The sequence below is a fragment of the Salvelinus namaycush genome, chromosome 9 (assembly GCF_016432855.1).
Source record: "Salvelinus namaycush isolate Seneca chromosome 9, SaNama_1.0, whole genome shotgun sequence".
Lineage (NCBI taxonomy): Eukaryota > Metazoa > Chordata > Actinopteri > Salmoniformes > Salmonidae > Salvelinus > Salvelinus namaycush.
In genome coordinates, this window is record NC_052315.1 from 47,749,887 (window position 1) to 47,766,885 (window position 16,999).

Genomic DNA, 16,999 nt, shown 5'->3' on the forward strand with positions numbered 1-16,999 from the left:
GAGAAATAGATGCTTTAGTTGACACTAATCGTTTCCTCTCTGACTGTAGTATGGAGTGAAGAACGCCCTGCCTGGACGGGGAAGCAATTCCTTCGATAGCACTGCTGCCGTGGCTCATCAGTCCGACTATAAGGAACAACTCTTTATTTGAAGTTCAGTAGCGGGGCACGCTTCGGGGAGATGAGCGCCCTGACCGTCCTCACCTCCTGAATTGTGGATGAACTTGTCATTTGGAGCTGAGGAAGGCTTGAGAAATTCTCTCTGGAGGAGATGGAAATGAGGAGCCTGGCTCTGGCTGGCTTTCCTCCATGACCCTGAACCGATCTAAGCCGATCCTCACAGGTTACCACAGTCCAATACCCCTCCATTCACACTCTATTCAGTCAGCTTGGTCTGTACTCTATTAACTTCCACTTTAGTCCAAATTTACTTTAGTCTCCCATTGGTTATTAGGCCTGTAATTTCCCTTCAGTTGGTATAGCCTACATTATCACTTCATTTAATTACATTGTTTTGTTTATCTTCATTTGCTTCCTCTGTAAATGCAGCCAGGGCCGTACGGTTGTTGCTGAGGATCATCAGTAACAGTTGATAATATTTTTTTTAAAATGACATGCAGGCAAATTAAATCGTTATGGAGCGGAGTGCAGACCAAGCCATAACAGTTTGTGGCAGATGCTTAATGCAGGCAAGTGCGGGCAATACTACTGTACACTGATTCATCCTGAAAGTTGCCGTATTCAGTTCTTCAACCCATGGTAATGTTGGAAGATTAGCATATAAAATTATAATAGGGAGAATAAACATGTGTAAAGGCTCTCCAAACCTGTTGTTTCCTAAGCCTAAATCATTTACAAGATCAGAGTATTTTTAAATCTACCAATTGGTGCTGAAACGGCGACGAATACGCATGTATTTATATGGCCCACTGGGCACACACTGGTTGAATCAACATTGTTTCCACGTCATTTCAATTAAATTACACTGAACCAACATGGAATAGACGTTGAATTGATGTCTGTGTCTAGTGGGGGCTTCTTTCATTGATCCCTAATATTCTGAACCTGTCAACAAAATTCTTGAGCCTGAGTCTGTCAACAAAATTCTAACTAAAAGGTACATGTACTGAAAACCCTATTGAATGAAAACGGCACAAGAAAATCTGTTGGCCAGCAAGTGGGAGGGTTTTCAGTGGTTTACATAAATGTATTTCGAGCGAGCAAGGTAGCCACATCTGCAGCGCGCAAGGTAGACGAGCAGTGTAGTATTACAATCTCACACACACCTATACAAACTGAGCTAATAATTCTGTACATGCAGCATAACAGTTATCGTAGGTTGGTTGAATGGACATTTTGACTAGGAGGCTGGCATATATCCAACTGATTTGTTTGCGCTCAGTGTAGTGGAGGTGGTAAGGGCTGCCTGCTGTCAGAGCTACCTTCCAGAACTCAGCCAGTGAACTGGAGTGGGCAGGAGGGGCGAGGAGAGTGGAGATGAGAGGAGAGAGAAGGGGAGAGGAGAGGAGAGGGGAGGGGAGGGGAGGGGAGGGGAGGGGAGGGGGGGGGGGAGGGGAGAGGAGACTCTTGTGCTCAGACTGTGTTTGCATGCTGGCATCCTGATGTTCTATTCTCTCTCTGTGGGTGGCTTGTCCCAGACATCGCTGGTAACACTATGTGGCTAATAATAAGTCAGATCAGATGTCATGATCAAACTTGTCTCAAGGAGAGGCAGCATAAAGCATGTAGCCGGTGCATCTTTCTGTAAGCTACATTAAAAATGATACATTCCTAGTGACAGGGTGAAAGACGACATATTTAGCAATTCCTGCACAGCACTTTAGAAAAAATAATTATACTAGACAGGACACTTTTCTACTCGAGCATGTCAACAGAGCCATCAAACTGGCATCTTGACGTAACCATGCCAACTATTCCTGTGTAGCCTGGAGATTTTCTGAATGTCTAAATTATGAAATTAATAACTGAGATATGAAAAATGTTGAAGGACTTTTATAATCTCCCGGAGTGAGTTGGCAACACAACCCTGACCTTGTAATTATTTGAAACTAGTGATTTAAACATCTCAAGTTCATGATTACCCATGAGCTATTTTGATAGGACATGCATATGCGACGTAAGGGAATCACTCTTGTCTCTTGAGGACCAATACCTTGAAGCTTTGACCTTCCTAGAAGTATGCGCTGACTCACTCAATGCCCAGGGGTAGGAATATGTGTATGTCTCCTCTATCTGTCTCCTGTCAGCGTATTCAACACAAGTCTAGGTGTATGAAGTCGTATACCAGTGTATATGTGTACGTGACCTGGGATCTAAAAAATGTGAGATCCATCCTATGGCCTTAAAAGCCCAGCGCAGTCAAAAATGTGATTTCCCTGTGTTTTATATACATTTCCACATTATGAGGTTGGAATAATACTGTGAAATTGTGAAAATGAGGACAATGCCATTTTAGTGTGAGAGCTGTTGAAACAGACCGCCTGAAATTACAGTTTGTTTTAGTGGGATGGAGTTTTGGCCTGCCTGTTGACATCACCAGGCAGCAAATTTAACATTTTAGATAAGCACTAAACCTTCCGTAGTTTGCGTTGTTTTAATAGTACGTGCCCACAGGAAAGAATGATGGTGCCTTTAAGTGTATTTAGACATAGCCTATTTAAAACTTAGAATTATTCCTTCTCTTTTTAGGCCTTTTCAATAAGTTATTTAATCTAGCTTATTGACAACATTTGGTATGTCCATGCTCAGCCATAATGCAATTTACAGTAGGCCCCTATATCAGTGTGAATGTTATGTATAAATTTCAACATTGAAGCCATGCAATTACATAGAATAATGTGGACCGCAAACAGGTTCAAGTTAACATATTTAGCAAAGATAGGATAGGTCTATATTTTTGTTATTTTGTTTCTGTAAGCAATTTAACTAACTATAACGGACTAACCTTGGAATTGGAGTTGATTCCAAGGCAGTACAGAAAAGCAACCACATATTTAGAAATGGATTACGTTCTGATTGGCCAGTGAGGGGCCAAACCTCGACACACCCACAACTTGTTTATTCATCAAAACCCAGCTCTTTGTTGCCAACCCCAGCAACTGCGCCATTAATTGTGCCTGTGAAAATAGCTAAAATATCTTTGACACACCCCCCGAACCTATAGTGCTACCGCCCAGCCCTTAAATTGACCGTTGCGTTAGGTTTGTTAAAATTGAGCCTTAGGTGAAATGATTGGTGTTGCATGGTTACTGCCAAGCAACCGATAGCCTCAGTCTTGAACTGTGTGGATTGAAAAGACTCCCGCCTTTGTGTGGGCTCACAAATCCCTAGATTGAAGTGGGCTGCAGTTCTAAACAACACTGAGTTTATTCTCAATGTATTGTTACAGAAACGTTTTCTATCATACTCACTAACACAAGTATTCCCAAACTGGGGTACGCGCAATGCCGTCGGGGGAACGCCAAATAAAAATGTGATTCACATTTTTATTTTTTTATATATTTTTTTAACGTTTTTTTTTTCCTTCACATTTTCAAACAGTCCATTTATATTTTCCAACGAGGCTATACATTTGGGTGAGGTTTTTTCTCGCCTAAGTAGCCTTGTTTCACTGCCAAAAATAAAATTAAACCTTCTAGTGTTCAGCAAAATAACAACACAATGTCAAGTACAGGTAGCCTAGTCCAATAGTTAACATCCAATCACATTACTCTCTCACGCGAATTCCACTAACGGTTCGTATGTAGCCAAACGTAGGTGCTGCTCATGTTGGTATCTGTACTGATGGCGCAAAAGCCAAGACAGGGAGACATAGTGGAGTGGTAACGCGCATGCAAGCAGTTGCTCCCGACGCCATTTCGGTACACTCCAGCATCCACCAAGAGGCTCTTGCTGCCAAGGGAATGCTGGATAGCTTGAAAGACGTTTTGGATACAAGAGTGAAAATGGTTAACTTTGTTAAAGCAAAGCCCCTAAACATTTGTGTATTTTCTGCACTATGCAATGATATGGGCAACGACCATGTAACGCTTTTACAACATACAGAAGTGCGCTGGTTATCAAGGTGGCAAAGTATTGACACGTTTTTTTAAATTGAGAGGCGAGCTTAAAGTTTTCTTTACTGACCATAATTTTCACTTGTCTGACCTCTTGCATGATGACGAGTTTCTCACATGACTGGCCTGATGTGATGTTTTTTTCTTGCCTGAATGATCTAAATCTAGAATTACAGGAACTCTCCGCAACTATATTCAATGTGCGGGACAAAATTGAGGCTATGATTAAGAAATTGGAGCTCTTTTCTGTCTGCATTAACAAGGACAACACACAGGTCTTTCCATCATTGTAAGATTTTTTGTGTGCAAATGAACTCAAGCTTACAGACAATGTCAAATGTGATATAGCAAAGCACCTGAGTGAGTTGGGTGCGCAATCACGCAGGTACTTTCCCGAAACGGATGACACAAACAACTGGGTATGGGTATGGTTCTCAATCAGGGACAGCTGTCTATCGTTGTCTCTGATTGGGAACCATACTTAGGTAGCCCTTTACCTTCCTTTCAATGTGGGAAGTTAACTTTGTTTGTGGCACATTGCCCTTAAGCTTCACGGTTGTTTTGTATTGTTTATTGTTTTTGTCGGCGTCATTTCTAATAAAAAGGAATACGTACGCTCACCACGCTGCGCTTTGGTCCAGTTCTTACGACGGCCGTGACAGAACTTCCCACCATAAAGGACTAAGCAGCATGGCCAGGAGTAAGAGACAACCTGGGAGGAGGTAGAGAGGTGGTCGGTCGACCCAGGGAGAGTGCCAGAGCCCATCTGAGATTCAATTGAGCAGTGCGAAGAGGGATACCGGAGAATGGAGTCGGCGAGACGTACACGGTTAGCGAGGAAGCCCGAGAGGCAGACCCCCCCAAAAATTGGGGGGAGGGCACACGGGGAGTTTGGCTGAGTCAGGTTGGAGACCTGAGCCAACTCCCCGTGCTTACCGTGGCGAGCGTCGTACTGGTCAGGCACCGCGTTATGCGGTGGAGCGCACGGTGTCTCCAGTGTGCGTTCACAGCCCGGTGCGCTACATCTCAACTCCCCGCATCTGCCGGGCTAGGGTGAGCATCCAGCCAGAACAGGTTGTGCCAGCTCTAAGCTCGAGACCTCCAGTGCGCCTCCACGGGCCAGTGTATCCGGTGCTTCTGCCAAGGACAAAGCCTACTGTATGTCTCTCCAGCCTGGTGAGTCCTGTGCCTGCGCCCAGAACTAAGCCTCCTGTATGTCTCCCCAGCCTGGTGAGTCCTGTGCCTGCTGCCAGAACCAGGCCTCCTGTATGTCTCCCCAGCCTGGTGAGCCCTGTGGCAGCTCCACGTACCAGACTGCCCATACGTCTCCTCACTCCAGTGATGATCCATGGAAAGAAGCCTCCAGTGATGATCCATGGCAAGAAGCCTCCAGTGATGATCCATGGCACGAAGCCTCCAGTGATGATCCATGGCAAGAAGCCTCCAGTGATGATCCATGGCACGAAGCCTCCAGTGATGATCCATGGCAAGAAGCCTCCAGTGATGATCCATGGCACAAAGCCTCCAATGATGATCCATGGCAAGAAGCCTCCAGTGAAGATCCATGGCACGGAGCCTCCAGCGACGGTCTCCAGTCCGGAGCCCCCAGCGACGTTCTCCAGTCCGAAGCCTCCAGCGTCGGTCTCCAGTCCGGAGCCTCCAGCGACGGTCCCCAGTCCGGGTCCAGCGACGGTCCCCAGTCTGGGGCCCGCAACGAGGGTGCCCAGTAAGGAGTGCTTTTCCCTCCTTTCAGTTTGGGAAGTTAACTTTTTGAACATTTGAACATCTTGGCCATGTTCTTTTATAATCTCCACCCGGCACAGCCAGAAGAGGACTGGCCACCCCTCATAACCTGGTTCCTCTCTAGGTTTCTTCCTAGGTTTTGGCCTTTCTAGGGAGTTTTTCCTAGCCACCGTGCTTCTACACCTACATTGCTTGCTGTTTGGGGTTTTAGGCTGGGTTTCTGTACAGCACTTTGAGATATCAGCTGATGTAAGAAGGGCTATATAAATAAATTTGATTTGAACTTTGTTTATGGCACATTGCCCTTAAGCTTCAGGGTTGTTTTGTATTGTTTATTGTTTTTGTCGGCGTCATTTCTAATAAAAAGGAATATGTACGCTCACCACGCTGCGCTTTGGTCCAGTTCTTACGACGGCCGTGACACTTTATCCCTTTCATGCCCTGCCTCCAGTCCACTTACCGATATCTGAACAAGAGAGCCTCATCGAAATTGCAACAAGCGGTTCTGTGAAAATTGAATTTAATAAGAAGCCACTGACAGATTTCTGTATTGGGCTGCGCTCAGAGTATCCTGCCTTGGCAAATCACGCTGTTACAATTTTTGACAATTGCTTCCACATGATTTCTGAAACTATGGCTCCTTTTCTCTAGACTCTACACACAAAACACCAAAACACACACACAACATGCAAAACGTCACACATCTCTTGCAAAACGTCACACATCTCTTGCAAATTCAAACACTTCATTCAAAACTATTTTAACTCTTCTCGAAATGGTGTTTCTGCATCAAAACTCTACACACAAACCATCAAATGATTAGCTCTTATACACACCAACTACACACGGATGTGACAAATGTAAAACACTACTATCGTGTGTCTTTTGCATGTTCAGTGTGCAGTGGAGTCCACGGCAGTTTGTCATAGCACTCACACATACATGTATCTGCACAAATATATACAGCATGTATGTATATTTAGTATATATTTACACTATAAACAGAAATGCAAAACATTGTATTTTCATCCAGATTTCGGGATGAACAGTAACAGACAAAACAAATACAGTAGAAGATAAACAAATAGGCTTGTCCTCATCCTCCTCCATTGTCCTCTTCCTCCTCCTCCTTGTCCTGTCCGATTCCGCCTCTTACTCTCACACCTCTTCCTCTAACTCTCTCTCCAAAATTGGCATCCAAGAAAGCCAACCTGAAGCCTATTTATAGTGTAGAAGTGTAGAAATTAGCTATAAGTGTTTTCACACGTGAGCACTTGGTGTAGGTAATCGGTAAATGAGTGTGGCATATGGAATGGCAGTGTTTTCCAAACGAAACACAAGACCTGTTAGGTTTGAATGATGTGTCTAATGTAGAGAACTGTGTTAAGTGTTTTGCAAAAAGTGTGTTTTACAATTGCACACTGAGTGTAAAGCAGATAATGGGCTTGCAGTGTTGCAGACTTGGTCTGGAGATCAGGTACATGAGTTAATGGTTTCACTGAGTGTGCCTCAAGTACCACCTTTAGTATGTAAGAGATTGTATAAAACTGTAAGACACTGTTTGTCCTTTGCAACCACATACCTATGTGAGAGTGGATTCTCGGCCCTCACTAGCATGAAAACTAAATACAGGCACAGACTGTGTGTGGAAAATGATTTAAGACTGAGACTCTCTCCAATACAACCCAACATTGCAGAGTTATGTGCATCCTTTCAAGCACACCCTTCTCATTAACCTTTGGTGAGTTATTCACCATTTTCGATGAACAAATAAGGTTTTATATGTAAAATGGTTAAATAAAGAGCAAAATGATTGATTATTATTGTATTATTATTTGTGCCCTGGTCCTATAAGAGCTCGTTGTCACTTCCCACGAGCCGGGTTGTGACAAAAACAGGCTTACAATGATGGAGAAAAAAAAACATTTGAGAGTGCGTTGACCCTGGTGCTAGAGGGGGTACGCAGCTGGAGGTTGAATGTTTGAAGGGGTACGGGACTATAAAAAGTTTGGGAACCACTGCACTAACAGATAGACAGGCATTGAAGCGTTAACATGTCTTGTCAACGTGAGAGAACGGCATAACAATGACAAAAGATTATAATGGGAATGTCACTAGAGAAATTTAAACAGGCTAGAATAAATACGCATTTCAATGTAGTTATTGCGTAGAAGCAGGGTGGCTGCAAAGAAATGGCTCAGACAACCCCTGGGTAGGGGGGGAGGCTGCTGTTAGACCACCCCCGGTGAACAGTAATTAAATATTGCTGTTCAAATTAGGTTTTTAGCTTGCTGTGACATGTTTTTGTTTAGACTCAAATTGGACACACTTCACGTCTCACACACCCATAGTCAAACTTAAGGGAGAGAATTCAGAGAGGGTAGAGGGATAGAGAGGGAAGAAGGAAGGGAGGGAGTGAGAGAGATGGAGAGAGAGAGAAGGAGGGGGACAAAGAGAGATGGGGAGGGAGAGAGAGACGGAGAGGGAGAGATTGGGAAAGAGAGAGGGTGAGGGAGAGAGTGAAGGAAAACAAGAAGCTGGGAAAGCTTTGATGTGATTGAATGTGCTTTACTTTCTCAGGCTCACCTCAACTGAGTGCAGCCATGCCCCATTGTTTAGAGTCTCTGTTTGAAAAGCGCCAAGTTCTGAACAAAAGTCTGCCACGGTTTTTGGAGGGTCGTTGTTAGTTACCCGAGGTAGTCTTTCATAAAGCAGGCAGACAATGAAATATGACAAAAATAAATGAATCTACCTTGAATAATTGCAATGTGTTTCTGAGATGCATAGTACAATACATACAATTAATTCATAGTATATGCTCTGGATGAGGGCTGTTGATTAAAGTGCTGTAAAATGAAGTGATCATTTGGAGGATATTCACTTCAGTAGCGTAGTAGATTCCTTTTCAGAAGGAATGTTCTGTGAGTTGCAAAAAATGTGAAATACAGTACTGAGAGAGTAGGCCTCAATTGGGGGAAATAGAGGGAAAGAAAGTGTGAAAGTGAGAAAAGATAACAGGGTGGCACTTCAATGCCAGTTAGATTATAAATACTGCACAGTGAAAAGTAGGATCTGTTTTCACAAGAAGCTCTGAAATTACGATTTGCATTGATTCAATTAAAGAGGACAGGGCCGTTTCTTGCTTCTTGGGGTGCCGAAGCGTGATTTAGTTGGGGGTCCCCCCACCTCGCAGGCAAAACATTTTAGTGGCCCTCTTGGCATTGTAGAGATAATGTTGCAGATTCAATGCACATTTTCTGCAATTCTACACATTTTTCATGGGGCAGAGATACATTTGTGCAGGTTTTAAACTAATTTCATGTAATTTTACTCATTTTGCAATGGGGCAGAGAGAAATCGATGTATGTTGAAAACTAATTTCCTGAAATTCTAAACATTTTGCCATGGAGTTGAGAGAAATATTTGCAGTTTTAAAGCTCATTTCCTGCAGTGATACACATTTTGCCATGACTTCTGCCATGTTCATATGATATCTGAGTAAGAGTGTCTTACAAAATCAATAGGGGCCCCCTAGAGGTCAGGGTCCCCGGGCACATACCTTGCATGCCAGATCAGTAATTCGGTCATGATTACTACAAGGCTTAGATAGCTGGCTAGACTAATTTAACTAGTAATCTATCAAATGTTAGCTGACATGGGCTAATTGAGTGACTGTCAGTGACTGACAATCACTCAAACAGGAAACTGATGATGCGCTACAACATTTTTAAATTGCACGTTGCGTATTCTACTATCCTGACGAACAGTTATTTGAGACAACGACTGACTTCCTAAAATATTGGTTGGGAGCCCCCTAGCGGCACTTACTTCGCTTATGCCTACAAACGGCACTGGAAGAGGAACAATCATTTGAAATGGCATGTGAGTTATTATTACTCTCTGTCATATCATAGTGAACTTTCTTCCCTCCCTGAGAGCAGTGGAATCAATGATCTGCTAATCAATTAGAGTTTTGGGCTCGAGGATATCCAAGCTGGTCCAAGAACCCATCCAAGTAGCCTAAGCCTATGGTAGGTATATTGGATAATTCAACGTGTAATGACACAGTAACACCGTAACAATCATTGAGAGTAGAATGCAACTTTTAGCTCCAAACCATGAAGTTGACATAGATTGAAAAAGGTTAGTGGTAGTTAGACAATTAACAGAATTATTATTGGATTGACTATGCATTTATAGAGTGATGTTGCCCGCATGCCTGTGTAGAACCACCACACTAGCTGCGCTATTTTTAGAGGGTCAGTGTCTGAGGAAGGCTGAGGGAGGGTGGCCGGCTCAGGCTTGAGTCAACCTGCTGAATATTATATTGATCCCTCTCTGGACCTTCTCATCACTGTCCCCTCCCCTTACCTCCCCTCAGCCCCCCTCCTCTCTCTCCCTCCCTCCCCTCACCTCCCCTCTGCCCTCACCATATGGGCACGGAAGCCAAACAGATGCTCATAAATTTAGATGAGATGTTTTGGGGATGATATTTTGGATGGCCCACACTGAGACAGTTGACTCAGCTATGAGAGAGAGGCCATACTGTACTGCCACTGAACTGGTTACGCTGTCTGATTAATGAGTAGTAGAGTATTCACTGGCCTCCTTACCTAGTGCATGAGTCAGACAGCATAGGACTATAGTGGTGAAGGTCTGGGAAGGTCATTGAGGAGTGTTCTAATAAACTCTCTGAAGACAAGTAGCATCGAATAGCAACGAATAGCCCCCACGAGCAACTTAACAGGGAAGTTAGGGACCAATATACACAGTCAGTTAGGAAAGCAAAGGCTAGCTTCTTCAAAAAGAAATTAGCATCCTGTAGCACAAATTCCAAAAAGTTTTGGGACAATGTAAAGTCCATGGGTAATAAGAGCACCTCCTCCCAGCTGCCCACTGCTGGGAGGAGGCTAGGAAACACTGTCACCACCGATAAATCCACGATAATCCAGAATTTCAATAACCATTTTTCTACAGCTGGCCATGCTTTCCACCTGGCTACCCCTACCTCTGCCAACAGCTCTGCACCCCCCGCAGCAACTTGTCCAAGCCCCCCCCCTGCTTCTCCTTCACCCAAATCCAGATAGCTGATGTTCTGAAAGAGCTGCAAAATCTGGACCCTTACAAATCAGCTGGGCTAGACAATCTGGACCCTCTCTATCTAAAATTATCCACCGCAATTGTTGCAACCCCTATTACTAGCCTGTTCAACCTCTCTTTCGTCTGAGATCCCTAAAGATTGGAAAGCTGCCGCGGTCATCCCCCTCTTCAAAGGGGGAGACACTCTAGACCCAAACTGTTATAGACCTATATCCATCCTGCCCTGCCTTTCTAAAGTCTTCGGAAGCCAAGTTAACAAACAGATCACCGACCATTTCGAATCCCACCGTACCTTCTCCGCTATGCAATCTGGTTTCCGAGCTGGTCATGGGTGCACCTCAGCCACGCTCAAGGTCCTAAACAAATATCATAACTGCCATCGATAAAAGACAGTACTGAGCAGCCGTCTTCATCGACCTGGCCAAGGCTTTCGACTCTGTCAATCACCGGCAGACTCAACAGCCTTGGTTTCTCAAATGACTGCCTCGCCTGGTTCACCAACTACTTCTCAGATAGAGTTCAGCGTGTCAAATCGGGGGGCCTGTTGTCCGGTCCTCTGGCAGTCTCTATGGGGGTGCCACAGAGCTCAATTCTCGGGCCGACTCTTTTCTCAGTATATATCAATGGTGTCGCTCTTGCTGCTGGTGATTCTCTGATCCACCTCTACGCAGACGACACCATTCTGTATACTTCTGGCCCTTCTTTGGACACTGTGTTAACAAACCTCCAGACGAGCTTCAATGCCATACAACATTCCTTCCATGGCCTCCAACTGCTCTTAAATGCTAGTAAAACTAAATGCATGCTTTTCAACCGATCGCTGCCCGCACCCACCCGCTCGACTAGCATCACTACTCTGGACGGTTCTGACTTAGAATATGTGGACAACTACAAATACCTAGGTGTCTGGTTAGACTGTAAACTCTCCTTCCAGACTCACATTAAGCATCTCCAATCCAAAATTAAATCTAGAATCGGCTTCCTATTTCGCAAAAAAGCCTCCTTCACTCCTGCTGCTAAACATACCCTCATAAAACTGACTATTATGGTGGAAAATTGCAAGATTATGTTATAATAATTTTATTGCATCAAATGGTTGTTTTTATGCAACAGAATATAATTTTCTTATAACTATTGTGTGTGTGTTCTACTGAGGATGGGCCTCTGGGAGATAACACTGACAGGAGATTTACCATGTCTTTTGGGTGATAAAACCTAAAGAGCATTCTAGAGCATGAGTTAATGTTTCTGTTCTATATGGGGCCAGACACTGGTCTCTACACAATGAAAACTGTTGACACAGCAGATACTGTTTGCTATGTATTATAGGTATCTTTCATACAATTCTTAACCTTGTGACCCATTCTATATATCTGTTGTTCGTCATGTAGGTTGAAAGGGGTGTATCTTGGCTATAAAATACCTTTGTAGTTTTGTCTCGGGGCTCTCAACGAATCATCTGAGCGTGAATCGTCGACCAGCCATGACCAGCCATCATTATCGTAGAGCACTCAATCGATTCACTTTATATGTGTGCGTTGTATTGACCTGCTCCCTTATTAATAAGTGATTAAATATTTAGTTTAAGTTTAACTCTGACTTGTGTGATAAATGTGTCTCTCCTCATTTGATAGTAAATAAATTAACCACCACACTATCCTACCGATCCTTGACTTCGGCAATGTTATTTACAAAATAGCCTCCAACACTCTACTCAGCAAATTTGGTGTAGTCTATCACAGTGCCATCCGTTTTGTCACCAAAGCCCCATATACTACCCACCACTGCGACCTGTATGCTCTCGTTGGCTGGCCCTTGCTTCATATTTGTCGCCAAACCCACTGGCTCCAGGTCATCTATAAGTCTTTGCTAGGTAAAGCCCCGCCTTATCTCAGCTCACTGGTCACCATAACAACGCCCACCCGTAGCTCGCGCTCCAGCAAGTATATTTCACTGGTCATCCTCAAAGTCAACTCCTCTTTTGGCCACCTTTCCGTCCAGTTCTCTGCTGCCAATGACTGGAACGAATTGCAAAAATCACTGAAGCTGCAGACTTATATCTCCCTCACTAACTTTAAGCATCAGCTGTCAGAGCAGCTTACCGATCACTGCAACTGTACACAGCCCATCTGTAAATAGCCCACCCAACTACCTCATCCCCATATTATTTTTTATTTTTGCTCTATTGCACCCCAGTATCTCTACTTGCACATCATCATCTGCACATCTATCACTCCAGTGTTAATGATATTGTAATTATTTCGCCACTATGGCCTATTTATTTCCTTACCTCCCTAATCTTACTACATTTGCACACACTGTATATAGATTTTTCTATTGTGTTATTGACTGTACGTTTGTTTATCCCATGTGTAACTCTGTGTTGTTGTTTTTGTCGCACTGCTTTGCTTTATCTTGGCCAGGTCGCAGTTGTAAATGAGAACTTGTTCTCAACTGGCTTACCTGGTTAAATAAAGGTGAAATAAAATAAGAAATAAAAGTAGTTATTTATTGTTTAGCTAAATCAACTAGCGGCATGCTAATCATGTAGTCGCAAACAAGTATATTTAGTCTGTCTTCAATTTTGTTTACATCTGGGTAATTTGATTTGTTTCTTTAGTATTTCATGAGGCAACAACAGAAGCATAACAACAATGGTATTGGAATCGCACTGTACTCTCACTTTGACAATTACACCCTCCCTCTATGTCAATTTCCTTACATGAGTTATAGAATTATTGAACATCAGCATTTGTTTAATCTATTGTGTCCGTGAAGGATTCAAAAGGGAAAACCATAGCAAATTTCAATAAAGACATCACAAACCAATTTCAGGGTGTTCTGAATTTCCTACTGGTTCTCTGAGAGAGGCAATTTAAACATGGATTCTGATGTGTTTCTTCTTTTATGCCATTATATTGATCTGTGATATGTAATTGACTAACTCGGCCATTTTCCAATTTATTTTTCTTTCACTGACCTGCTATTCAGCTTTTTCTTGTCAACGAACACAGACATTATTATTCTATTCCACAAACGAGGTGTGCCATCTTAACAACTGCAATAATAACAAGCTGTGTTCAATAAAAAACGTCTGGAATGGGTTTAGCCTAAAAAGAACATGCATTTCGAACATATTCTTGTCACGACTTCCGCCGAAGTCGGCTCCTCTCCTTGTTCGGGCGGCGTTTGGCGGTCGATGTCACCGGCTTTCTAGCCATCGCCGCTCCATTTTTCATTGTTCCATTTGTTTTGTCTTGTTCCCTGCACACCTGGTTTACATTCCCTAATCACACTGCATGTATTTATTCCTCTGTCCCCCCCCCATGTCTTTGTGTGAAATTGTTTTGTTACGTGTTTTGTGTGATGCGCCAGACTGGTTTTTCCCCCGGGTATCGTATTTTGACTCGTTGTATGTATTTGTCATACATTTGTATATTTGTGAGTGTTTTCACGCTTATGTTCTTTTACCTGTGGCTGGAGGATTTTGGACGCAGTTGCGTCTGTCTTTTGTGCTTCTGCCAAATAAAGTGCGCTTGATCACAACTCACAACTCAGCAACCTTGACAATTCTCTTCATTACTGCACCAAATCCCAACAAATGAGAGGATAACTGCAAAGTCACGTAACTTAAAAAGATACCAAAAGCACAACAACACTGAGCCAGATTCAATACCAAAGAGAGTTACAGTTGAAGTCGGAAGTTTACATACACCTTAGCCAAATACATTTAAACTCAGTTTCACAATTCCTGACATTTAATCCTAGTAAAAATTCCCTGTCTTAGGTCAGTTAGGATCACCACTTTATTTTAAGAATGTGAAATGTCAGAATAATAGTTGAGAGAATGATTTATTTCAGCTTTAATCTCTTTCATCACATTCCCAGTGGGTTAGAAGTTTACATACACTCAATTAGTATTTGGTAGCATTGCCTTTAAATTGTTTAACTTGGGTCAAACGTTTAGCCTTCCACAAGCTTCCCACAATAAGTTGGTTGAATTTTGGCCCCTTCCTCCTGACAGAGCTGGTGTTACTGAGTCAGGTTTGTAAGGCCTCCTTGCTCACACACACCTTTTCAGTTCTGCCCACAAATATTCTATAGGATTGAGGTCAGGGCTTTGTGATGGCCACTCCAATACCTTGACTTTGTTGTCCTTAAAGCCATTTTGCCACAACTTTGGAAGTATGCTTGGGGTCATTGTCCATTTGGAAGACCCATTTGCGACCAATTATAAGTGAAATAATCTGTCTGTAAACAATTGTTGGAAAAATTACTTGTGTCATGCACAAAGTAGATGTCCTAACCGACTTCCCAAAACTTTAGTTTGTTAACAAGAAATTTGTGGAGTGGTTGAAAAACGAGTTTTAATGACTCCAACCTAAATGTATGTAAACTAGTCTCCCGGGTGGCGCAGTGGTCTAGGGCACTGCATCGCAGTGCTAGCTGCGCCACCAGAGTCTCTGGGTTCGCGCCCAGGCTGGGCTGGGTTCGCGCCCAGGCTCTGTCGCAGCCGGCCGCAACCGGGAGGTCCGTGGGGCGACGCACAATTGGCATAGCGTCGTCCGGGTTAGGGAGGGTTTGGCCGGTAGGGATATCCTTGTCTCAGTTTGTAAAAATGTAATAAAATGTATGCACTCTACTGTAAGTCGCTCTGGATAAGAGCGTCTGCTAAATGACTAAAATGTAAAATGTAAACTTCCGACTTCAACTGTATATCCACTCGGACTCTGTCTGGGTTCTACGTCACCCATCTGTATCAAACAGTAGAACAAATCAGCCCCAGAAACCTCAGCTGGCTCCCAGTAAGTGGCTGTTATTACTAGAGACGCTTGCCACAGAGATCATAGCATCCACTTGTGATTACACAGCAGGGAATAGACATAGTACAGCACAGCAATATAGTAGAGCACAAAACTGATGAAATTTGAAATAGCTTGTCTATCATGATCGTTCCGACAACGGTATTCCTATTGGCCAGAAGCTATCATTTACTGGACATTTATGATACCAAACATGCTTCACAACGTATTTTCTGTTTCAGTTTGTATGCACACCCATCTTTTTTTTTCCTGTGTTGATTGTTTGTGACACAAAAAGCAACTAAACTCTAATGGCATGATCTAATCTGAGATCAGTAAAGCTATGTGGAGACACACCAACACCCACATCACGCATCCTATACCTGTCTATGTCTACTTGTATCTGTCTCTACCATGCTCTCTTTCATTACTGCCTATACCAATAAACAAACTAACAAACACACGGACACACACATACACACCTTCACCTACATCCCCACACTTACCTGGGGTCTGCTGTTGGAGCATGTCTGAGAGGTCCTGGAGGTGTACGAGGAGGAGTAAAGACCCGGCTCCCAAGAGCAGGAGGAACCAGAGGGAGCAGTAGAAGGAGCAGGGAAGCTTCATGATCGACACCATCACCCTCCTCCTGCCACACAGAGCCTCCAGTAGCCTACTGGTACAATTACACTCCCCCAAGAGCATACCTGCTCAGCCTCGGTCCTGCCACGGGAACCTGTGGCGGGGAGAGAGTAATAGTTACATTATTTGCGGCACATAGTTTTTAAAAAGACATGGCAACAGCAGAAAAGCAAATAGGCTAGTCACAATGAATACGTAATAGGTAACAGCAAATGAATAAGGCTGTGTATTCAGATTGCAAACGAGTGCAGGGAATTACACCAGATATGACCAGAGGCAACAGACTGTAAAAAGACCATTGGTTTGTGAAAATAGATCAGGAGAGTCATTTGTAAAAACAAAGCGTACAGTAAGGTTGTGGTCAAATAGACTAGAGATGCCCAATTAAAACACAATCTAGAGAGGCAATTATTTATTTGCGACAAGCAAATTGGCAGTGTGAATACTGTGAGTACTTTCACAGATTGGTGTTGGATGCAGTGAGAGTTGAGTCTGCAGAGAAAAGAGGTGGTTAGAGCCAAGAGTGAATATTGTTAGTAATACATAATGTGTCCGTGTGGGTGGGTGTGTGTGTTTACTATCCAGGAACCTTGAAGAACGTCCTGCTGACTGTGGGCTTCTTGTTCCCAAGAGGCCA

General features: G+C 43.4%; 1 protein-coding gene across 1 annotated transcript in view; it reads right to left on the reverse strand.

Annotated features, from left to right (window-relative positions):
- Positions 1 to 16,347, reverse strand: part of LOC120053301 (carbohydrate sulfotransferase 8-like) — a 64,078-nt gene extending 47,731 nt beyond the window's left edge. The window contains exon 1 of the mRNA XM_039000433.1: positions 16,227 to 16,347. Coding sequence (XP_038856361.1) covers positions 16,227 to 16,347 — 121 coding nt within the window. The remainder of the gene's footprint in view (positions 1 to 16,226) is intronic.
- Positions 16,348 to 16,999: the final 652 nt, after the last annotated feature.